At 38.1% G+C, this 24,524-nt stretch overlaps 1 protein-coding gene across 3 annotated transcripts in view; it reads left to right on the top strand.

Moving 5' to 3' along the window:
- Positions 1-24,524, top strand: part of trmt1l (tRNA methyltransferase 1-like) — a 65,201-nt gene that overhangs the window by 29,772 nt on the left and 10,905 nt on the right. For all 3 annotated transcript variants that reach the window (XM_069938169.1, XM_069938170.1, XM_069938171.1), the window contains 6 exons: positions 2,451-2,530; positions 3,841-4,090; positions 9,671-9,883; positions 17,204-17,394; positions 17,966-18,044; positions 22,461-22,627. In XM_069938169.1, coding sequence (XP_069794270.1) covers positions 2,451-2,530; positions 3,841-4,090; positions 9,671-9,883; positions 17,204-17,394; positions 17,966-18,044; positions 22,461-22,627 — 980 coding nt within the window. The remainder of the gene's footprint in view (positions 1-2,450; positions 2,531-3,840; positions 4,091-9,670; positions 9,884-17,203; positions 17,395-17,965; positions 18,045-22,460; positions 22,628-24,524) is intronic.

Here is a 24,524-nt window from a genome sequence, read left to right as displayed (position 1 = left end):
GGAAATAGCAGAGGCTCTGGCGGTAATTTTCCAAATGTCATTAGATATGGGGATAGTGCCGGAGGATTGGCGCATTGCGCATGTGGTTCCGTTATTTAAAAAGGGTTCAAGGAGGAAGCCTGGCAACTATCGGCCTGTAAGTTTGACGTCTGTGGTAGGTAAATTAATGGAGAAAATTCTTAGAGATAGTACTTATAAACATCTGGATAGACAGGGTCTGATCAGGAGCACTCAACATGGATTTATGGGAGGAAGGTCATGTTTGACCAATCTGATTGAATTTTTTGAAGAGGTGACTAGGAATGTGGATGAGGGTAGCGCAGTGGATGTTGTCTATATGGACTTCACTAAGGCCTTCGATAAGGTACCACATGGAAGGTTAGTTAAGAAGGTGCAGTCTTTAGGTATAAATTTTGGGATAGTCAAATGGATTGAACATTGGCTGAAAGGGAGAGGCCAGAGAGTGGTAGTGGATAATTGTCTGTTAGGTTGGAGGCCGGTGACCAGTGGTGTGCCTCAAGGATCTGTATTGGGCCCATTGTTGTTCGTTATATACATTAATGATCTAGATGATGGGATGGTAAATTGGATTAGTAAATATGCAGACAATACTAAGATAGGTGGAATAGTGGATAATGAAGAAGGTTTTCAAGGATTGCAGAGGGATTTGGGCTGCTTAGAAAAGTGGGCTGAAAAATGGCAGATGGAATTTAATGCTGATAAGTGTGAGGTGCTTCATTTTGGTAAGAAGAATCAGAACAGGACATACGTGGTAAATGGGAGAGCATTGATGAATACAGAAGAGCAGAAAGATTTAGGAGTAACGGTACATCGTTCCCTGAAGGTAGAAACTCACGTGAATAGGGTGGTGAAGAAGGCTTTTAGTATACTGGCCTTTATCAATCATTGCATGGAATATAGGAGTTGGGAGGTGATGTTGAGACTGTATAAGACGTTGGTGCAGCCTAATTTGGAGTTCTGTGTGCATTTCTGGTCGCCTAATTATAGGAAGGATATAAACAGAGTGGAGAGAGTGCAGAGAAGGTTTACCAGAATGTTACCTGGGTTTAAGCATCTAGAGTATAGGGAGAGATTGGACAGATTAGGTCTTTATTCTTTGGAGCGTAGAAGGTTGAGAGGGGATTTGATAGAAGTATTTAAGATTATGAAAGGGATAGACAGAGTGGATGTGGATAGACTATTTCCATTAAGAGGAGGAAAGATTAAAACAAGAGGACATGAGTTAAGAATTAAGGGGCAGAGGTTTAGAGGTAACATGAGGGGGAACTTCTTTACTCAGAGAGTGGTAGACGTGTGGAATGAGCTTCCGGGAGAAATAGTGGCGGCGGAGTCAATTGTATTATTTAAGAAAAGGTTGGACAGGTATATGGATGAGAAGAAGATGGAGGGTTATGGGCATTGTGCAGGGAGGTGGGACTAGAGTGGGGTGTTTGGTTCGGTGCGGACTAGAAGGGCCTAATGGCCTGTTTCCGTGCTGTAAATTGTTGTTATGTTATTTATTGTTATACCTATTATACAAATAATCACTTATTATACAATTAATCACTTAGGTTCATGTGATTTATCATGTGATCATCACTAAGTATCACTAGATTGATAAGTGAAATTGATGGGTTTATTCGCGTTTTGAGTAGTCTCACAGTGCACCTGACAGTAATTTTGGAGTACTGGATCAATGACTGACATTTTAAGTACAAAAAGCAAAGAGAAATTTGTTCATAATGGTTATTTTTGACAAGTGCTGTAAGACAGATGATTTGATTGTGTTTTGGTGGTGCGAGAATAAGAATAAATACAAAGGACGAATCCATTCAAAAAATGAAGAGATTTGTGACATCAGTCAGCAAAAGCACGATTCTTCTGCTGTATCATTCAAAGTAGCAAAGGTTAAAATGTATCAGGCACCTCCATAATTTTGACTTAATTCATTAATTTTTTATTAAACAATTTTAATAACTTGATGAATAATTTTTATAACTATTGTTTTGAATATTTTAGTTTTTAATAATTTTACATTCAATTAATTATAATTAAACTTACAATAAATATACCATAATTTACCAAAAGCCTCTGTTTTCAACTGTTTTTACTAATTTAAATATATCACTTTAAGCCCTTGTTTGCTGGGGGAGCAATTTTCTGGGGGGGGGGGAGGGAGTTTCTGCAATGCTGGGGATTCAGGCAGTGTGGCACGATGAAGTCGGCCAGCAGACAGTGAGTGGGGCGGGCTGGCCAAAATATTCAGTGTCAAACTGTGGGTCCCAAAATGTCCTAGCCCTGAAAAAATGATGTTCTAATTTAAAATTGCTTTTGGTCTTTAATCAATCATTTCTGCCCTTCTCATCGCAGTAGAAAACCTCAAATTACATTAAAGATCTCAATCAAACTAAAATTATTTACTGCTTACGATTTGTGCTATTTCTTTGCAGACAATTGATATTCTGTACTCTTGCTGTTCTGGCTCAAGAACGCAAACCTCTGGAATGTTTAGATGCCTTTGGAGCTACAGGTTTGTGATGATTCTAATTTTCCACTTTTTAAAACTTCTAAAAATAAAAAAAATCAACGTAGCAATTCTAAGGATCGAATTGCTCTTATCCCAGCCAGTCACCTATCTCAACATTCCAAGCATCTTAAGAAAGAGAAGTTACCAGTTTCTTGAAAAAAAATCACAAAATTAAAAATTAACACTTGATGGATCCCAAATTTCCTAACCCTATTTTAAGAAAAAATGGCTCCATAGCTCAGTGGTAGAGTGCTGGCCTTGTAAACCAAGGGTTGTGTGTTTGTCCTAGCTGGAGCCTCATTTCTGTGAGGGGAGCTGGACAGTGGCGATTTTCTGTCTTCCTTATGGTAGACAAAGTTAAAGAATTTCATATATGTTACATTCTAAATGGAGTATTACGTGACAATATTGGAACCTTTACCCTTACCTTGTATAGGGCAAAATTAATGAAGGAGCATCACCACAACAGATATTTGACTGGTTCTTGTTATTCTGCTCTTTGTGTGATCATGTTGTGTGCAAATCATGCCCATTTTTTCATTATTTCATGCAATGCATGTATTGGTATCAAGATGGCATTTGTTGCCACATCTCCTGTTGTCCAGATATGGGATAAATATCTGGGCTGTTTGAGGCAGTGAAGGGCCAATTGCTTTGAGTCTTGGGTCCACACAAATCAGGTAAATATGGCAGAGACCTGAAGAGAAAATGATCCACTGGATGTGCAACTTTTGATCTTTTGTTTTGGCTGAGAGGCAAGCATGAATGAGCTGAAGGTTGACTCCCTCTGAAATGAATATCCGTGGGCATTGTTTAAATTTTCTTCTGCATGTGGGAAAGAAATTGATTTACATTCTTTGAAAATAATGAACCGTTGCATAGTTGAAGTGATGGAGGATTCTCCCCAACAAAGACTTTGATTTTTGTCACTCAGTCATCCATCAATCTAAGCATTGGATAAAACTCTGATCTAAAGCTCTTCAAGAGGGGAAAATAAAACCTGTTAGATGAAGGGATCCTATTCAATGATCTCTTCCCTCTCCTCAAGTTATTCTCCCAGCATTAGTTATTTTGCAGTTTGGGCACTTTTTATGGACTGACATGTTAACGTATTTCACAAGGGAACCTATCATTAACAACAACCCAGTTGTTTTTGTATCCCTAGAAGTTGTTCAGAGTGGTTTTGCCCACAGTTTTGGACCAAATAACCAGCCTTTGGTGTCCAGCATGATGGCTTAATCAGACTTCTCAGCAATTCATTTGTTGTACCTTTCCTTTTGAAATGTTGATAGATTGTTCTGTTATTTTGGCAGGAATTATGGGGTTGCAGTGGGCCAAGCACCTTGGAGATGCTGTGAAAGTCACCATAAATGACATAAATGAAGGATCTGTGAAGATGATTGGAGAAAATTGTCATCTAAACCGAATGAAGGTGGTAATGAACAGAAAAGAAGAGGAGGAGGATGAAGATGAGGTTGAGGAAAATGAGGATACTTTAGGTACAATTGAGGTCACACAAATGGATGCCAACGTACTCATGCATTTGAGAGCATTTGACTTCATGTGAGTGAAACACTTGCACCATAATATAAATTCTTAGGAAATTACTGTTTTCACACCTTAATACATTTTAAACATTGATTTTATGTTCAAGATAATACAGTACAACTCCAATTATCCAAAATGGTCGGGTCCGGGCCTATGTCATATAAACAGTTCTTTTTTTGGATAACTGATCATTTTTTTAAAAACAGCCCAGTCGCAAAATCAAATCACTTGTATCAATGTTTAAACAACAACAAGCAAAAAGGAAAGGCTTTTTAAGCAGTAAAATAGTGTTTAATGCTCATCAAATAAAATGCTGGCTGCAATGCTGCCACCAATCACCGAGACCTCTCAACCGCCGCCACTGATTCCTGACACATCCCCACCATTGCAGCTGATCCCCGGGGAGGCTTCCCGGGCCGGAGGAACACTCACTGCCGAGTTGGTGGGCTCCTGTCTTCCCTGTCACTAGAGCTCCTGATGCCTGAGTCCCGACTCCGAATCCTCCCCAGGCCTGCTAAGCATCCACACCGGGGAGTCCAGTGAGCGTGTGCAATAGTAGGCTGAGGGGAGGGTTCGGAGTTAGCTTCGGGAGTTCTGGTGTGCCAAGGAGGAGGGGAAGGAGCGTCATTGAGCCCAAGGTCCCACTCCTGCCTAGGAGCCGCCTCTCCTTGATGATGCTGGGACAAGGGATTCTTCTATCCACTTGTGGCTGGAAGACAGTGGCATGCAGTTTGAGAAGGAAAATTGGAGAGAAAAATCAATAGGGGTAGTGTTAGGTCTGCTTTGTTCATGAATGAGTGAGACAAACACCAGACTGAGTCGAAATCAGGGTTCTTTGTTCTTTATTACCGGATTGTAACACTTGCGACTAACAAAGTTAGTCGGAGAATGCATTCTGCCGTTATCAGCAAAATGGTGATTTTTTATACCCTTGGATACATGCTTAGAACATCATCATATCATTACTTGTCCAATGACTAAAACTGTTGCTATCCTTTCCCTGCTAGCTTCCTGCCTCTCAATCCATCAATGTCTCTCTTATCTTGTAAGTACAAGGATGCATTTACATCTTGTTACAGCCCTGTACAGGGCAGGGTAACTCCTTACACATTCCCATCTCATGATGTTTTACCTTACAGTAGGTAAAAAAGAAATGGAACGAGAGAGGGGAGGGAGTTACCTGAAACTAGGACAATCGTTGTTCTATTTTTACATTGAGTGAATTTTTTTCAGCCTATGAGGTCATTTCGGCTCTGAAAAAAATTTGAATAAATGTGGATTTCTGATTTGTTTCAGAGCTCCTCATTTGTCCAAAATATTTTTAAAAATTCAGTTATATGAGTATTTCGGAGAATCTGATTTCAGATAATCGTAGTTAGAACCATAGAACTACAGGACAGAAAACAGGCCATTTGGCCCCTCTAGTCTGTGTTGACCATCATCTCCCTAGTTCCACCATCCTGCTCCCATATCATAACCCTCAGTCTTCTCACATCCATATACTATCCAATTTACTCGTTTGAGCCGCATTGTTCCATAATAGGAGATCAAGCACTGCATCCTTTCTCACTGGTACCTCTGTGTGTTCAATTAGAAAATTTTCTTGAACACATCTTAAAAACGACCTTTTACAGTATGGGATTCCCAGTCAATATTTGGGAAGTTAAAAATCACAGTGTTCTGCTTCCTACATTGGTCTGTTATCTCTCTAATTCTCATAGAAAATTGCTCCTCCAATTCTCTGTGACTATTGGTTGATCTATAATACAACCCTATCAGTGTGGTCACATCTTTCCCGTTCCTCAAATCCACCCATATGACCTCTGTAGACCAGTCTTCCTGGCTGTCCTGACTTCGCAAAACAGATATTTTCTCTGACTAGCAATACCACTCCTCCCCCTTTCATCCCTCCCCCTTTATCATGTCTGAAGTAATGGAACCCCAGAAAATTAAGATGGCAGTCCTGTCCATCCTGCAATCAAATCTCCCTAAAAGCAACAATATCATAATCCCATGTGTCAATCCATGTCCTAAGCTCATCAGCCTTACTAATAATACTTCTTGCATTAAATTAAATGCACCTGAGAAAATTTCTATCACATACAAACCTTTGATTTTTGTCTATATGTGCAGTCCTCACATGACCTTATCCTCCTTCCCACTAACTGCTTTAACATACTGTTTCCCCTCCCCTTGCAAATGGGGACAAGATTAATATCCCACAAGGATATCAATTCCCTTCCAGTTCAGACGCAATCTGTCCTGTCGGTACAGATCCCACCTTCCCTGGAACACAGCCCAGTGATCTAGAAACTTGAAGCCCTCCCTCTTATACCATGTCTCCAGCCACATGTTAAGATGCCTTATTCTCCTATTACTAATCTCTCCAGCATGCGGCATGGAAAGCAATCCTGAGATCACTGGTTTGGAGGTCCTCCTCTTCAGCCTAGCACCCAAGTCCCTGAACTCTCCTTTCAGGACCTCCTCACCCTTTTTACCAATGTCATCAATCCCACATGAATTATGGTTGATTACCCTCCCACCTAAGAATGGCATGAACTCGATCTGAGATATCCCGTACCCTGGCACAGGGAGACAACATACCATCTGGGATTCACAATCTCCTCCACAAAACCTCTCATCTAACTTCCTAACTATGGAATCCCCTATCACTACAGCCTGCCTCTTTTTCTCCCTTTTCTTCTTAGCCACAGCACCAGACTCCTTGCCAGAGACTCGTTTGCCATGACTTGTGTCTGGTAAGTCATCCCCCTCAACAGTATTCAAAGTGGCCTACTTGTTTTTCAGGTGGATGCCCCTTCTCCACCTGCCTGCTCCTAACTGTAACTCAACTACCCTCTTCCTGTTTCCTAGGTCTAATTGTCTTCTTGTAAATCCAATCTATCACACCTTCTGCCTTCCGAATGCCCCAGAGTTTATCCATTGCCTGCTCCAAAGCCTCAACACAGCTTGTCAGGCGTATCAGCTGGTTGCACTTCTCGTATTTGTAAGCATCAGGGAAATTATCAACTTCCCGAACATAAAAGAGTATTCCACAGCCCTGGGCTCCATTCTTTTGCTCTCTCTATCCAACTCACTCTATCTCGCAACAGCACAACTCTCTTCTTATTTACATTGGTCGTGTGGCTCCTGGGGAAGGCAAAACAAAGAAAAACCTTCTGCCAATTATAGGAAAAACTTTCGAAAATTACTTCCCTACTCCCTAGTGGAAATCGAGCAAAGCTCCAGTAGATCACTGAAAATAGTGATACACCACCAGGGATACTAGTTCTAATATTTTAGAACTATTGTATTCTACAATAAAAATTAGACCTGTCTCTCTGGCCTGGACTTTTCTCCGTGGCAACTGCTGCTCCACCAGGCCATATCAGGCCTGAGCTCTACGCCACTCTTCTCACTCGACTCCACTTCACCTGCTGATGTTGATCGCCTCCACTGCCTGCTCGTCCATTGCCGGTGCCGACCTCTGCTGCTGGCCACCTCACCGCCGCTGCTGCCGACCCACTCACTTCTCAATTGTAGTTGTAATGTAATAATTTGTGTTTGCCAACAAAATGCTTTTTCTTGAGGAAAAAGTTGGATTTTGTGGAGAAAGTATCATGAGAATGCAATGCATCTCTTTATATAGCTTGTCAGAAAGCAGGCCCTGAGTTACATTGTAAGGAAAATTTGGGAAGTAATCACGTGACGTCTGATCTAGGATCTCAAATTGTTGCAGTATAAATTCCTGCAGGTGCCTTGAAGAAACATTGCCAGAAAATTAAATACTACTTGTGTTGGGGAGGGGTGAAGTCTTGGGATATTGGAGAAAACATGAGCTGATTCACATGGAAGGTATATTCACTCTTGGTGATATTCCTGTGGCTTTGCCTATCAGAGCGCATCTTGGTTTTAATATTATTAAACATAATATTATTAAACAAAAATCAAGCAGAATTTGAAAGTTTTAGTTAAATTTGCAGGTTATTTAGTTACAAAATAGATGTTAGTCTATTTGATGCAGTTTTTGAAAAGGAAATATCCCAGCATATTAATCAATATTCAAACTTTTTGCTCATTCCAAGTCTTAATTGAAAGAAAATAAATAATTTATCCATACTTCTGGTGCTCTTGATTTTGTAATCAGTGGTGAACTGCTCGAAGCTTTCTTTAGGCAGCCTGCTCCAATTTGGTTTTTTTTCCCTCTCCCATTTCCTGTGACAACATAATTCTTCTGACTGTAATTCTCTGAAGCCTGGTCAGGGATGGAAACTTACTCCCCTTCTCTAAATCAATCTTCAAGATTTGTGTGATTTCATAACTTGCAAATGATCACAACAGCTACACACATGGAAAAAGTTATCAACGTCAGTCAGCTAATATTACAAATGAACAATGAGCAGAAATAATCATCTGTATACATTTAAATATTCTGACCAACTATTAATTATAGTAGAACCTTATTTCCAAATTCACATGATTTGGCAAATGCTGTGGAAAATAGCTGTTGACTAAATAGATGCAGATGAAGGAAAAATCATTCTCATTGCCGGCAGATGTTGCCTGTTCTGGATCTAACTGTAGCATTAATGGTTTATTTCACTCTGCCCTGTTGAGAATAGAGAAAGGTAGCTACATGGATGACAATATGCACTTCTATCCTAATTATTCATGGGGTACAAACAAAATTATAGTCAATGTATTTGGATTTTTTTTGCTTGCATTTTTTTGTTTTGATTGTGTATTTTTAATTTGTAGTGTTTCTGAAATTTGTGATTTTTTTTTTTGCTGCATCAGTCTTTAATGACACAGTAGGAATGAATTTAATTTGGAAATCTGTTGGATAGGTCAACTTTTTACAGTACTAGGAAAATGCACATGTAACAAGATACATCTTAAGTAAAGGAAATGGTATTAAGTTTTTATGCCATGACTGGAAATTAAATTAAAATTGTTATATTGTGGTAATTTCATTTTTATAATTGTATAACTTGTGTTTCTTTTTGGGTGTAGTAAGTAAGAATGTGCGTACATGTGTACATGGCAATAAATACTTATTACTCATTATCCTAAATGGGTCTGAAAATATTTAGAAGATTTTTAGTTTAAATGGCTGAAGAAACCATAACTTTCAGAATGTGTTTAACGATTTCTTTGATAAGAAACTATGCATTCTAACTGCCAGGAGAGGATAAAAGAGGAATTACTGGAACCAAGAGACCCTCACAGTAGTAATTTAATTGACAATATTGCATTCTAATTGACTAGCCCATGCTCTCTATCTCCTTTACTGAACTCCTACCTTAATACCCTAGAATCTTTTCCAGTTGAGTGTATTGTTCATTGTCACTTCTTGTTCTTTTGCATCCCTATGTGCTGTATGAAGTGGAACTCAACATTTATTGACAAAGTTTTCTTAAAATTGCAAGTTTCCAGGCTGAAGTCCTTGCAGAAATCTTCAGAAAGGCAGAGTATAATTAGGGAGCAGGCGTCAGGAACAAATTGTGGTGTAAAACACTACAACTTTTTCTTTTGCATTTGTCAAGTAATGATATAATTGGAATTAACTGTAGTTTTTATTTTGTCTTGGGATAGACACCTTGACCCATTCGGCACAGCAATAAATTACCTTGATGCTGCCTTCAGAAATGTGAGGAATCTTGGAATTGTTTCTGTGACATCCACTGACATCAGCACCTTGTACTGCAAGGCCTTAAATGTCACCATGCGCCACTATGGTTGTAACATTGTCCGAACAGAATACTACAAAGAAGTGGCAGCTAGAATGGTCATTGCTTCTGTGGCAAGGTAATGTAAAAACAGAAGACATTTTGGAGAGCACCCTTAAGTACCTTTTCAAGTTCAAGAATATTCCTCAAATATATTTACCAACTTTACTTTGTTAAATCCTTCTCAGGAGCAAATCCTTTCAAATCAAAGCATATTTGATTTCAATGTATATGTCTACCCAAAACTTTGCACAGTCTCTACCTAAAATATGAAATGGTCTTTTTTTCTCGTTGCCATCATTGTCAAGGATAGAGATGCATTTAATGTGAGAACATTTAGCATAGAATCAAGCTCAGTTATTATTTGTATTAGCAAGAGCCCTGTTCCCCATGTTCAAAGATCCCATGTGTGGGCATATTTAATTTCTTGACCTGGCATTGGTTTGTTCCAGGCAATTTTTGGGTTGAGACCTTGTGGTAGGCAGAGTTTCTCCTTTTATAGAAAACAATTATATAAATACAATTCATTATTGGAACATAGCAGCATGTGTTATGATCTAATAAACCATTATTAGTACGAGCAAAGGTATAGCAATGGAAAATTCACCCGACAATGGTAAATTCAAAATATTGGTTTTAATTAACCTATTAATAACATAAAATTTCTTTCTTATCTCTAAACTTACTCTAATTTAACCCCACTATGTGCAAATGTAAGTGTGTGTGTGTGTATTAAAGTCCAGAACTATTACAGTTTAAACTTGATGCTGAAAAAGTCAATTTTTAAAGTTTCAAATAACTTGTTGACTTCAGGATCCTTTTAAATTCCAGTTCAGAAATAATTATGAAATAGTTTTAAACATATTTTCAGATCTCTTTAAACTCATGATTCTCTTGATGAGCTGTCTTTCATAGAATTATTCTTCAAACAGGAGTGACCATTTTCTGGGCACAAATGAGAAGTGGTCTTGCTTATTTAAAACCCACTTATGTTGTATGTCTCCTGAATAGGATGCACTTTTTATTTTCAAAAGAGCAGTTGAGAATCCACATCTCCCTTTTGAAATCCATTTTTCTGTGTCTCCTTTTATTAGGAGTAACACATAACAGCACCTATTCCGGTTACTGCAGTTCAACCCTGTCTTTCACAAGGGTCCAAGACCTGTATATGTCCCACGGGGTCTTGACTTCAGAACTGATCTAAAAATGTCTGAATTTGATAATGTATTTCTCCAAATCATGTGACATTAACATCATCAATGAGGTCAGTCTCAATTCTTGGAAACCATGTGCTGGAATCCTTAACCGTTTTAGTTTCATTTCTACAAAATGTCTTGCCTTTTCCAAAACCACCCATATTCATAATAATCTCTGACCTCATCTCTGTTCCGAGAGGCTTAAGTGGTTTGGTTTGTTTAAAACCGATGGCTTCCTTCAGCAGTCTTTATTGAGTACTTGGATAATTCAGTTTTTAAGAAAGCAAACACTCCATTGTTCGTGAATCAATAAAAATCCACTTCAGTTCCATTAGCTCTCTTTCCAGATGCTGTGACTCTGAAAGATGTCCTCACTTCCAAAGGCATGGTATGGGTATATGCAACCCTGGACCAGCCCACAATTCCCTCACTAGAAATGCACTTAACTATATAACTTGATTTACTAACTTTACATTTTTATATGAAATATAACTTAACATTAACCTAAATATTAATATTAACATAGATTCATTACACACGAAAGAGCAATTTAGCTTCTTGGACCTTTTTCTCCCATTTATTGAGACCTTGGCTGATTTGTATGCCTCCATTTACCCCACACCATTTGCTTATTTACCTTTCTGTGGTATCAGCATCCCTTGGAAACTTTATTCAAATCGTGTCTGAATTTCATGAACTACAACATGTATTTGTAATGTCTTGTTATGTAAAACATTTGGAACCCATGTGTCATTCTGGTATCTTCTTTGTAATGTGTAATTTTGCTTTGAAAAAACACAACTTTAACTGCAGTGCACACAGTGGCACAGAAGTGAATAAATTAGCACCTCATAAAGTTTTATATCACTTGAGCCACTTCCAGTCCTTTTGATCCAGTAACTAGAATTTTTTTGTTATTTTCTGTGTCTTCAGCAACTGCTAGTTTTTCCACCATTCATCACACTGTTGTTTCGAGCCTTTTCACACCCACATTTGCTCATCTGTCAAAGTTTTACCTGTTCACGAAGGCATGGCCATGCCAAGATTTAAAAGTGCTAAAAGGTGACCAAAAAGTGTTTTCTAATAGAATTATTCTTGGAAAAGTGAGTATATACAACATTTGGATAAGAAGTGTTGAAGATGACTGGAAGATCGCACGCAAAAAAGCCAAGACCAACGACAACAGAAGCTCCAGCTTTACAAGCTACTTCTACAGATGTGCAGGGGGAGATGCCACTACTTTTCAACAAATGTGAGAGATGGAAATGCTTTTGCAGAATTTGAAGGACTGGGACAATGTTTCATGGGTGTGGAAAATGCTACGAAAGTGAAAAATATGGGTGAAGCAATAAATGATTTATCTGAAAGAATGGATGGTGCCGAGAGAGATCTTGGTAAATATGATGAACAGATTGAAGACCTGAAAAAACAAGCTGAGCAATAGGCAATAGACAAACATCTTCTAGTTAAATTAATCTCATGGAAAACCAGTCGGAGAAACAAAATGAGAATAGTTGGCCTGAGAGAAGTTGTAGAAGGCAGAAATGCTGTGAAATTTTTCGAGACTTGGATTCCTCAAGTCCTTCACACCGATGAACTCGGTGATCGTGTCCACATTGAATGTGCTCACTGAATGCTTGGACCGAGGAGATTGGGTGAAACCTGCCCTTGACCCGTTATGGTAAGGCTACTAAGTTTCAAAGACAGAGAGACAATCTTGAGAGTTGCATTTGAACATTCACGAATTACCTGCTCTCCCATAAAGTGGGACAATACAGAGATTTGTTTTTTTTCAGGTCTTCAGGAATTTTTAAATCATGTGGAACTCCCAAAACTGAATGATAATGATAGACAAGAAATGGATTTAAATTTCACTAGGGAGGAAATTGAGAAAACTTTAGGAACTCTTCAAGCTAATAAAGCCCTAGACGAAGATGGATTTCTGCTTGAGTTTTACAAAGAATTTAAGGATTTATTAATGCTGTTATTCATGGATGTAATAGAGCGAGGAGTAGAAACTCAGACATTATTGGTCTCTTTCTCAATGGCAATAATTACTCTGTTGCCAAAAAAGAATAAAGATCCACTTAAAACTTCTTCCTATTGACCAATATCTCTATTAAACACAGATTATAAAATAATAGAAAAAGCACTGGTGAACAGGTTAGGACAGTATTTACCTAAGTTAATACATACAGATCAAGCAGGATTTCTTAAGGCAGGAAAGATTACAAATAATCTGGGGTGATTGCTTAACATAATACATTTATCCCAATCAAGACTGGATCCCAATATAGTAGTATCATTAGATGCAGAAAAAGCATTCTATAGACTTGAATGACTGCTTCTGTTTAAACATTTGAAAAGTTGAGTATAGGACAGGGATTTATTAACTGGATTAGGGCATTATATCAAAAACCACAAACATAAATAATAACTAACAGCCAAATATCAGGAATGTTCCTGTTAAGCCTATCAAGTAGACATGGTTGCCCTCTCTCCCCGGCTCTATTTGTTATGACAACAGAACCACTAGCAGAAATAATCAGAAGTGATCCTGAAATTAAAGGCTTCGAGGTCGGTCAAGGTCAACACAAAATAGGTTTGTTTTCTGATGATATATTAATGTACATATCTGAACCCGGGAGATCGCTGGAAAAATTTCAGGAAAGCTTAACAAAGTATGGAAGAGTATAAGGGTATACAATAAAAATGGATAAATTCTACCTTTCACAAATCATAATTATGAATTATATAAAGCAAGCAGTATACTCAAATGGAAAAATGAAGGGATCAAATATCTGGGAATTATGCTTAATAACAATTTGAATAACTTGTACAAGTTGAACTACTCTCCGGTACAAATTGACCAGGACATCTCCCCTGCTGGTGAAAATAGAATAAGACTTACAAAAATGGAAAGACCTCCCCCTAAGAGTTAATTGTATCAAAATGAAGATAATGTCAAAAATTCAATATTTGTTCTAGTCAATCAATACCAATATATTTTCCAAAAAAATTTTTTAAGACGATAAATAATTTAGTAAGACAATTCCTATGGTATAATAAAGTACCAAGAATAGCATTAGAAAAGTTGTCATGGGATCATAAACTAGGGGGACTGCAACTCCAGATTTAAAAAATATATATTATTTGGCTGTACAGTTAAGATTTTTGGCATCTTTCTTCGATACAAACGCACCAAAATGGGTGCATATGGGATGACAAGGAATGGATGAAACAGTGATTAAATATTTTATTTATAAATGGAATTTAAAATTAATTAGGAAAAAGACTTCAAATGCTCTATTGATTCATATGGTAAAAATTTGGCAGGATATTAATGATAATATAGGAAGGAACACTGGAATTTTGACAAGATCGCCATCATGTAATAACCCAATGTTACCTATGATCATGTGAAATAGGATTTTAAACATGTGGCTACAAAAGGAGATTGGCCATATCACGGACTGCTATTTGAGCAAATGAAGCAAACCTAAGGTACCTTGCTATCTGCAATTAAGGGCTTTTCTAAGAGAAATTTGGGGAAATGACATGACTCCTCTGGGAGTAAGTGAATTGGAACATACTTTATGGGTGGATAATATACCCAAATTTATTACCCAAATTTATTACCCAAATATGTTATGCCCTACAAATGGAAGGGAAAAAGCCTGGATTACATAGATCAAGAGAAAGATGGGAAGCAGATTTGGCAGGAAATATAGCAGAACAATCTTGGTCTGAATGGTGCAAAAATGGGGTAACCTTGATTATTAATGCACAGTATGGCTTGGCACAATGTAACTTTTTGCAACAATTATATTTGACCCTACAAAAGGCTACACAAATCAAATCCAGAAATATCAGATAGATGTTTTCGATGTGAAATAGAGGAAGAAACATTTCTCCACTCTGTATGGTCATGTACAAGAGTTGATTCTGGCAAGAACTATCAGAAGTCTTAACAAGGATTACTGGAGTTAACTTTCCAGGTAACCCAGAACTATATTTACTGGGAAATTTTATAGATATTAGCAATAACCTCAAATATCTTTTATTAAAATTTCATTGGTGGTAGCCAAGAAATGTGCAGCATTTACTTGGAAGTCAAATACATTGATTGCTCTGGCACGATGGACACCTAAAATGGACAGTTGCATACCTATGGAAAAGATCACATAAAAGAAACAAATATGAATCATTCCTCAACATCTGGCAACCATACCTGATGCTGCCGTAGATTCATGGTCTTCCCTCGAATTTAGATTGGAAGCTCTGACGGTGGATGGAAAGACATAATATTTGGTTTTTTTTGTGTTAAAGGGAAAGGGGTGGGGGGGGGCTAGAATGTTTATTGTTTGAAAATTTTGTTTTATTTGACTTAAGTTGGGTTAAGTTAATATTTTTAAATAACATTTATTTTATAAATATAGATATTTAATAAAAAATAGTATTTTTAAAGAAAAGCTGTAAGCAGGCTATTTCACTTATGTAGAAGATGTATATTTGATATGTTTGTAACCAAAAATAAAATATTTTTTGAAAAGTTTTACCTGTTGACAATATCAGCAATTTAATGCTGCTTTCTATGCTGTTTACAACTTTGTAAATGGTCAAATTTGGTTATGTGACTTTCCTTCCAATCATTTATGTATTGATTCCAAACCTTTGGGTCTGCAGGTAATTTTGAGTTCAATTTGGAAGTCCATGGGCCAAAATTCTTACAGTTCTAGTGTCTGTAACTATCTGTGCAAAGGCCACCAGGCACGTGTGTTGACATGTAAGAATACACTATTTCTTTGGTCATTATCTGCGCAAAATATCACTGGATGTACGTGGCTTTCTTGGACAGGAAAGCATATTCAAACCGAAGGGATGTGATCCATTTCAGTACTCAGAATCTGACTAAAAATTGTTTATTACACTGAGTGAAGTGAGGAAACGGCCATTTCTGAGATATTTACGTTGCTCTGGGAAATTTGCTGGGCATTTCTGAGTGTGAGTCGCCCTTGTGTTGCTGAAAGGAATTCAGTGACAGGGGTACACAGGATAATTCAATCCCTGTGTAGTGTGTTTTTGAGCATTACAGAACTTGGACTGTGTTGTCCACATGAGTGCAGCATCAGATTAGCAGGCAGCTAAATTGTTACTTGCCATTGTCCTTTAAACTCTCCACAACCCATGTGAGCTCACTTGTGACATAGAATCCTCTGAGTTTCAGACGCCATGACACTGACATTGACGAACATTTGTCACAATCTTCTCACCTTGTTCAACTGTTTCCCAGTAATCCTCTTTATTCTCATTGAACCCTCCCCCACTCCCCACCCCAAATTTACACCCTCAACTCCCACCCTCTATAATTCTTGGGCCAATTATTTTTTTTCCCCCCTTTTCTTTCTCCTCTCCAAATTATTGAACACAAATAATCTAAAACCTCATTAAAAACCAGTTTTTTGAAATTGAATCTCAACACTCAACTTTTCATTCAAGGTACTATTTCAATAATTAATATGGCAATTAATCATTTTAATTTGAGTGTCCATATTTACTTGGTTAAGCACTGGTGGATTAAGACTTGAACTGTAGACTTGGCAATCGTTTAATCAGTTTAAAACTAATCATGGTTCTGGTTAACTGTCTTTGATCTGAAATATTAATGTTTAGTCTCTTTCCACACATTGCTTGACCTGAGTGTTTCTACATTTTATTCTATATTATTGTTAAAAATTATTTTATTCAAATGTGCTCCCTTGATTATTTCTTGGTTTATGTAACTTTAGTCCTAGGCTTAGGCTTGCCAGATGCCAAGATCAGACTCAATTCCCAACTTTTCTGTTATAATTTTCAAACAGGTTGTCTTTTAGATTTCAGATTTTGGTGTAATAAGGTCGTGAATGTCTCTGAATTTGTAGTTAATGATACAGGATTAGCAGATCAAGAATATAAAAGGAATGAAAGGTTATAAAATCTTTAATGAAATTTTATGTAATTTTATCTTTTTTAATGAAGAATAAATTGAATTTCTGAGTATTCCCAATCCATTTAAGTATTATAATACTATTATATCTGAACAGTGTAAAATAAGCAAATATATAAAAATATTGTCTTTTTTTTTCCATGTATCAAATTGTGATTGTAAACCCAAAAGGAACATTTCTTTCACTTCACTAATGCAGTGTGATGTTTTCCTGCAGGGCTGCAGCACGCTGCAATAAGGGGGTAGAAGTCCTGTTGGCAGTAGCTCTGGAACACTTTGTTCTGATAGTTGTGCGGGTGCTTCGAGGTCCTTCCCAGGCAGACGAAAGCCTGAAAAAAATTCGTCGTCTTATCCATTGTCAATGGTGTGAAGAGCGGGTGTTCTACAAGAAGTGTCATATGCTGGAAGGTAAACCGCTCTCAACAACATTTCTATCACTGCTGATCATCAACCATATTGTTGATCATTTGTGTTCTCCCAGTGCTTTTTAAACACCCTGCCATTGTAACTATTTGGTATCTGCTTCTCTTGTACCATTATTGACCTTCAACAATAAATATTCATGAATGGCAGAAGACTTGTGGTACATTTCAGCTTGGTTAGCTGGTCCTGTTGTAGACTTTAATCACTACAACATACTTACCATTTGATTAAAGTTAATGACTTCCCATCAGGCAGAATTTCTAGATTTGAAAGTATGTTTAGAGTTTCACATTTCTTCAAATCAGTGGAGAGTTCGTTCTTTTTTTTTTACAGGTAGCATTTGCAGATTCCTAGAGGCAGAGAGATTTATTACTTTTCTACATGTGCATTCTAATGTTTGAAACATTTACTGAATGTGGTCTTGTGGCTTTAAGTTTTGAGTCAAACCTATACAATACAAACACTGTCTGTGCCCTGAAAACTTACCTGCAATAAGCTTTTTGTTTAGTGACAAATGGTCGTCTGTTTTCAAACAGTTTTTCTGTTTTCCTTTCAGAGAGTGCATATCGTCAGCTGCCCTGTGATTGTCATGGAAGTATGCCAGGAAAAACTGCAGTAGAGCTTGGACCTTTGTGGTATGTTTGTTGCTGAAAAATAAGGACTTGAAATAAAATTTCACCTTCTAGTTTAGCCTCGCACTAAGTCCTGAATGAATTTGTCCAACACTTAGAGTTCCTTTGGCTTGAGGAATATTTTTCTTCTCTCTACTCCAGCAAAGAACTTTGCCAATGTTAGAGTAATGTGCAGCTTAACCCTTTGATCCGTGTAGCTGTTGTGTCAAGTGCCCACATACAAAAGAGTTGCAAGCAACATTTGAAACTGTGCGCACTCCTATCATGCAAAATTCTTCATCTCTTCTGAAAAAGGAAATGGCCACATTGTGCCACGTTAAAATGTGGATGTGGTAAGTGGCAAAATTATGTACTTCCAAAGATGGCCAAGATCCCCATTGTGGAGACCCATATTAGATTTGTAACTTTCCTTTTAAATTGCATTTATCTCCAGTTGGAGATTTTATTCATCTGTACAATGACAGATCTCTTCAAATAACTAGAAAGTGATGTAATCTAAACAAGACCAACCAGTAAAAAGGAAATGAGTCCAAATGAAGCAAGGTTAAAGACTTTAAAATCAGGACTTGAAATCATAAGTTGTGCTAAGGCTGTAAGGTTTGCACTAATAGTAACCACACAGCACCTTCCTAAAGTGTGAAATCAAGCAAAGCGATATCTCAGTGCTTCATAGTTAATGACAGACTTTGAAGGTTGTCACCACTCTAACGTGGGAAAATGCATCCAGTTGCACAGACATTAATGTGATAATGATCAGAATGTTGTTTCAGTTATATTAATCAGGAAGCTTGAATAACTCTCCTGTTCATCTAACTTTTGTAGCATAAACCATGTCATGAGAATTTTACATCCACTTGAGAGCACAGATGGGGCTTTGATTTAATATCTCATTTTAAAAAAAAATGCATTGCAGCACTCCATCATCCTTCGTTCCTGTTGTCCAAAACCTGATGTCACTGTAGAACTATAAGAAAGCCGTAGAAGAAAGGGCGAGTGAGCCAGAGACTTGACAATATTTGGTTGTCCTCTGCTTGAGAACCTGATCTTTTCCTTCACCTTTCTCCTTCACTGCTTTCCAACCAAGAGGCTCATTTCTCTCTCAGAATTCTTCTCACCTGTTTCCTCTCCCACTTTTATAAGCATTTCTGCAGGAGTTTTCTGGTCTTCTGATTTTGGCCTGAGTCTTCAGCCATTGCAGAGCAGAACCCAGAGATTTCTTTCTTCACCTCCCTTCTCTCACTACTGCTTTCCCATAACTCCGTGTCAATCACCATTGTGCACTAAAAGGCCAGCCTTCTGAACTGCTAAGCATTCTACAGCTGCGTAGTATTCCAGTGAGATCTGAACTATTATGGACAATTAATACCAAAGAAGCTTGAAAGATTTCATACTACTTACACTAGCAATGTTTAGAAATCGAAAAAAATCAATAAAGTGGATAAGTAGGCATCTAACTATAGTGTGAAGTTGGGAAATTGTTCTTAATTGTATTTGAATGAGATGCTCCAGCCCATTGCTTCACCCTTGTTATGGCCACAATGAATGGACCAGACTGCAGCTTCTGCTTTTGCTGCACCAAACTTTTACTTTAGAAAATATAACCAAGTATTAATACCACAAGGAAGTGATGCAAAGGTATTGGCAACATATCAAGTTTTAAATCACTAGTTCTTTTTTTTTGTAATTCCCCTGTAGGATTTGAAAAATTATTCTTGTTTTTGGCCAGCACTGCCTCAATATAGATCATCTGGGGAAAGGATGGACATTGTTCTAATTGACTCATTTAGTATTGAAGTATTCTGCTGTTATCTAATATTTAATTATACTATACTATAAACTCCCTGTGTTTATTCATGTAATAACTATTTTTACTTTTTCTGTTCTGTACATTTTAATTTTAGAACTTGGATAGTAAAATTCCTGTATCAGTGACAGGCTTTGGTTACTTTTTATCCTTGTGAATTTTATTTTGTCTGATTTTATATTTTACTGAAAGGAAACCAGTATAATGTAAGCACTGGCATCGTCTAATCCAGATTCCATTTGACCTTAGTGTTTTTTGGTCATGTGCATCTGCAGGCAACTCTTCATGTGAAGTATTTTACACAAAAGCAGAAGGTTTGTTATGTGCACCACAGATAAGTGCTCTTTGTACACATGTTTAGGTTTAACTACAAATGCCAAGCAGAGAGATTTTCCATTTGAGTTGTAAAATCTCTGAAACACCAGTATTAGTATCAGAGTACATGAAAAATTCAGACTCTGTGCCTCTCGAAAACCAACATTGAGAATTTTTTAAAAAGTATGCAATTTTTTTGCATTTCAGATTCTGGTACAGTACCCCATCCCTGATAATCTGAAAACAAAAAAGACCCAAAATCCAAAACTTTTTTGAGGACTGACATGATGTCACAAGTGGAAAAAAATTCCACACCTGACCCGACCACCATCATATGATTACCCCCCCCAAAATAAAAACTGCATTTCAGCAGGGAATATTGAGATAATTTTTTTTAGTGTATTTACCAACAGCGGGGGGAGCAGGGCAACAGGACCAGCAGCAGGCCACTGGGGGTGTGGGGGAGCAAGGTGGTAGGATCAGTGTGGGGACTGGTGACGGGCTGTCTCTGGTGGGATTAGTGTGGGGACCAACAACAGACCAGCATTGTTCCAAAATCCAAAACACTTTTGGTCCCAGGCATTTCAGATTATAGGGTACTGTACCTGTACTACAAAGCATAAGATTTTCTCTAATTGCTTAAAATTTTAAGCTGTAGTGAATGGTGAATGAATAATCATATTGCATTCATATGCACTCATTTGTGTTATATGATTGGGTATTGTCATGTTTTTTTTCTCCTTTTGAAGCATATAACACAGATGTAAACAATACCTGTATGTTTCTTTTATAGAAACCATCTGTACAGGGTGATTGGTGAAGGGCAGTTGTTGCACAGAAATTGCTAGGTGCCTTGTGTGACAGCTTATCTTTATTTGCATTGGAGGAAAATAAGCAGATGAATTGATGTTTGGAGTCAAAAATGCAGCAAGTTGTGGCGGAAAGATGTTATTCTTCGACCCCTGTTATTTTTGATATAATGTAGAAAGGTGAGTTACTAAGTTTGCAGATGATTGATGGAGTTGTGGGTTGTGGAGAAGGCTATCAAAGGATACAGCAGGCTATAAAAATAGTGCATATACAGACAGAGAAATGACAGGTGGCGTTTAATCTTAGCAAGTGTAAGGAGTTGCACTTCGGGAGGCCAAATGTAAGGGGAAATTATGTAATTAATGGCAAGTCTCTTTCCAGCATTTATGTGCAGAGGGATCTGGGGATATGTCCACAGCTGCCTGAGAGTGGCCATGTAAGTAGGAAGTAGGAAGGGTAATCATGCAAGTTCATGGCAAACTTGCCTTCAATGGTGAGGGCATTGAGAACAAGAGTAAAGTATGCTGCAGCTATATTAAATTTTAGTTAAGTAGCACTATGTGTAATTCTGGTAACCCTGTTATAGGAAAATTGGATCAATATGGGTTGGTTTCTCCAGAGTATCAGGGATTGTGGGAGACTGATAAAAGTTTATAAAATTATGAGAGGCAAAGATAGGGTAGACCGTCAGTTTTGATGCCTCCCAAGATTAAAGGATCAAATACTAGAGGATGTGCATTTAAGATGTGGGGAAGAAGTTCAAAGGAAATGTGCAAGGGAAGATTTTTGTAAGTAGAGCTGTAGGTTTAGGGAATGGACTGCAGGGTATTCTTTGGCTTGGCTTCGCGGACGAAGATTTATGGAGGGGGTAAAAGTCCACGTCAGCTGCAGGCTCGTTTGTGGCTGACAAGTCCGATGCGGGACAGGCAGACACGGTTGCAGCGGCTGCAGGGGAAAATTGGTTGGTTGGGGTTGGGTGTTGGGTTTTTCCTCCTTTGCCTTTTGTCAGTGAGGTGGGCTCTGCGGTCTTCTTCAAAGGAGGTTGCTGACCGCCAAACTGTGAGGTGCCAAGATGCACGGTTTGAGGCGATATCAGCCCACTGGCGGTGGTCAATGTGGCAGGCACTTTTAAATAGACAGATGAATATGCAATGAATGGAAGGATATGAATCCTACAGGTAGAAGAGATTTGATTTAATTTGGCATCATATTCGATGCAGGCATCGTGGATGAAGAGACTGCTCCAGTATTGATCATGTACATAATTCAATAGTGGCTAATTAAATCAAACATACTGTTCCATCAGTTCTTCAGAATTATTAATTTCTATATATAACTGCTGAGTTGCTTTATCCTCCTTATCTGTACAAATTTCACGCATCTATTTGCTTAAGGTAATGTGGTACTCAAATCACATTCTGTTCATTATCTGCGGAACCAATAGAAATCTCACCCCAACTTTCGTTTCTTGCTTATTATTCAACCTCTAGGTCAGGGTCATTATTTAACACTGGCTTCTTGAGGAGAATGTTGTTCGAAGCTGTCCAACATGGAATTGAAGACATCCAGCCTTTGCTAAAGAACCTCATCTGTGAATCTGAATGCACAACATTGAAACATCATTCAATATTTGGGCCAATGAGCCACAGCAGTCAAGGTCAGTTTGGTCATTGATACAGTTTTAGTGATGATTTTGAAAATCAACGCACAAATTAATTTCTAGGCCCCTGCTGGAAGACTTGTAGCCATTCCCAGTTAAAGTTATTAAAGTGAAGCTCAATGAGTAAAAGAGTGCATAAATAAGCTGTACAGACTTAAAAGTTCATACTTGATGTTGAATAATGTTAATCAAGACATTTACAAAGCTATAACTAGCATTAATGTACTTTGAACAAGAATCGCAAGTCCGAATTATAAGAATTTGTGTGGACATCAGGAAAAGAGCTCAAGCTCAGCTACGGTGGTTCTTATGAAGCTGAAGCATGGTGACCTGACTTTTCTAAGCTTCGTCTGTGAAGAGTTTCCAGATTTATCCGTAACTGAAATGGGTTGGGGCTTTTGAACCAAATTCCAGCATTCCTCCTGAAGAGAGAGGAAATGTGAAAACATTGGTGAGAAATAATTTAGCTATTTAAGCTCTCAATCTGCAGTTTTGGACCCATGTAGAAGGCTATGGCTGGCACCATGCAGTTGGCTGATGCCACTGTTTTAAACAGTGTTATAAGTGTGATATTAGAGTGCATCACCATAGTTGAGGGTCAGTGGAAAAAACAATGAAAACAAAATAAAACAATTCTGAATAGTCTTGTTCAGATAGTATTTAACCAGCCAATAGGCTAAAGTGATTTAAAGTCTAATCTAATCACGGGTTTAGTGATTGGCCCTGCAAATTTACCATCATTTGAACACTAGTGTAATGAATGAATTATTTTTGGTCTCTATCTTCATCCCTTGTTTTCAAAAATTGTCTTTGAGTGAAGATTTGTTTCTGAAATGCCCTTGTATAAACAACCCAAAGGTCTGTGACAGGTTGATCTTGCTCAGTCCCCTAAAAAAAATGATTTTACTGATCCCAACATCAGCAAAATAAACAATGAGATCAATTTTAAATAAGAAATTTTCAATTTTTTGATATTATTACATTTGATAATATATTTTCTCTTCTGATTTAATACACACATTTTGGGATTTGGTCTGAATGTAATCCTTTCTGGTCTAGTCTTATTTTGGCACTGCAGTTTCCAGAGCAATATGCTGATTGCATTGCAGCTACACTGAACCAAGTTGATTCTACATCACTTTGCAGCTTCAAAGCAACTATAAGTTTTGGATGCTCTTGGTTTAAATTCTAAACTGAGACTTAACCACCACAGTGAATCAGCTTCATTGTCACAGATGCAAGAAACATTAAACAAAAGCCCTTTCTCCTTGTTGAGATGGTTATAAAATATTCCCTTCTTGCAATGAAAACACCAGGTGAGCAACTTATCCTGCTGCTAATACCAGAATAAACTACCTTATAAATATTTAAATTTAGATATACAACATGGTAACAGGCCTTTTCAACCTACAAGCCTCGTTGCCCAATTACAACCAATTGAACTACAACCCCTAATACGTTTTGAACAAAAGGATGAAACTGGAGTTCCCGGCAGAAACACATACAGACAGGGGGAGAATGTCAAAACTCCTCACAGACCGTGCAGGATTTGAACCCCACTAGCGCTGTAACAGCTTTGCGCTAACCCAGTGGTTCCCAAACATTTACAGGCTGCCGCCCCCTTGGCCTCAACGACAAATCCCGATTGCTAACCCCCCCCCCCCCCCCCCCCATACAACAGCATGGGGGGAGGGGGGCTTGTGGCAGCGCTGAGCAGGATAGGGAGGTTAGTGGCGGTGCTGAGCAGGATAGGGGGGTTAGTGGCGGTGCTGAGCAGGATAGGGGGGTTAGTGGCGGTGCTGAGCAGGATAGGGGGGTTAGTGGCGGTGCTGAGCAGGATAGGGGGGTTAGTGGCGGTGCTGAGCAGGATAGGGAGGTTAGTGGCGGTGCTGAG

This window comes from Narcine bancroftii, chromosome 5 (genome assembly GCF_036971445.1).
Source record: "Narcine bancroftii isolate sNarBan1 chromosome 5, sNarBan1.hap1, whole genome shotgun sequence".
Classification (NCBI taxonomy): domain Eukaryota; kingdom Metazoa; phylum Chordata; class Chondrichthyes; order Torpediniformes; family Narcinidae; genus Narcine; species Narcine bancroftii.
Note: the sequence above shows the minus strand (reverse complement) of the source record. Positions and strands in the feature narration are given on the sequence as shown.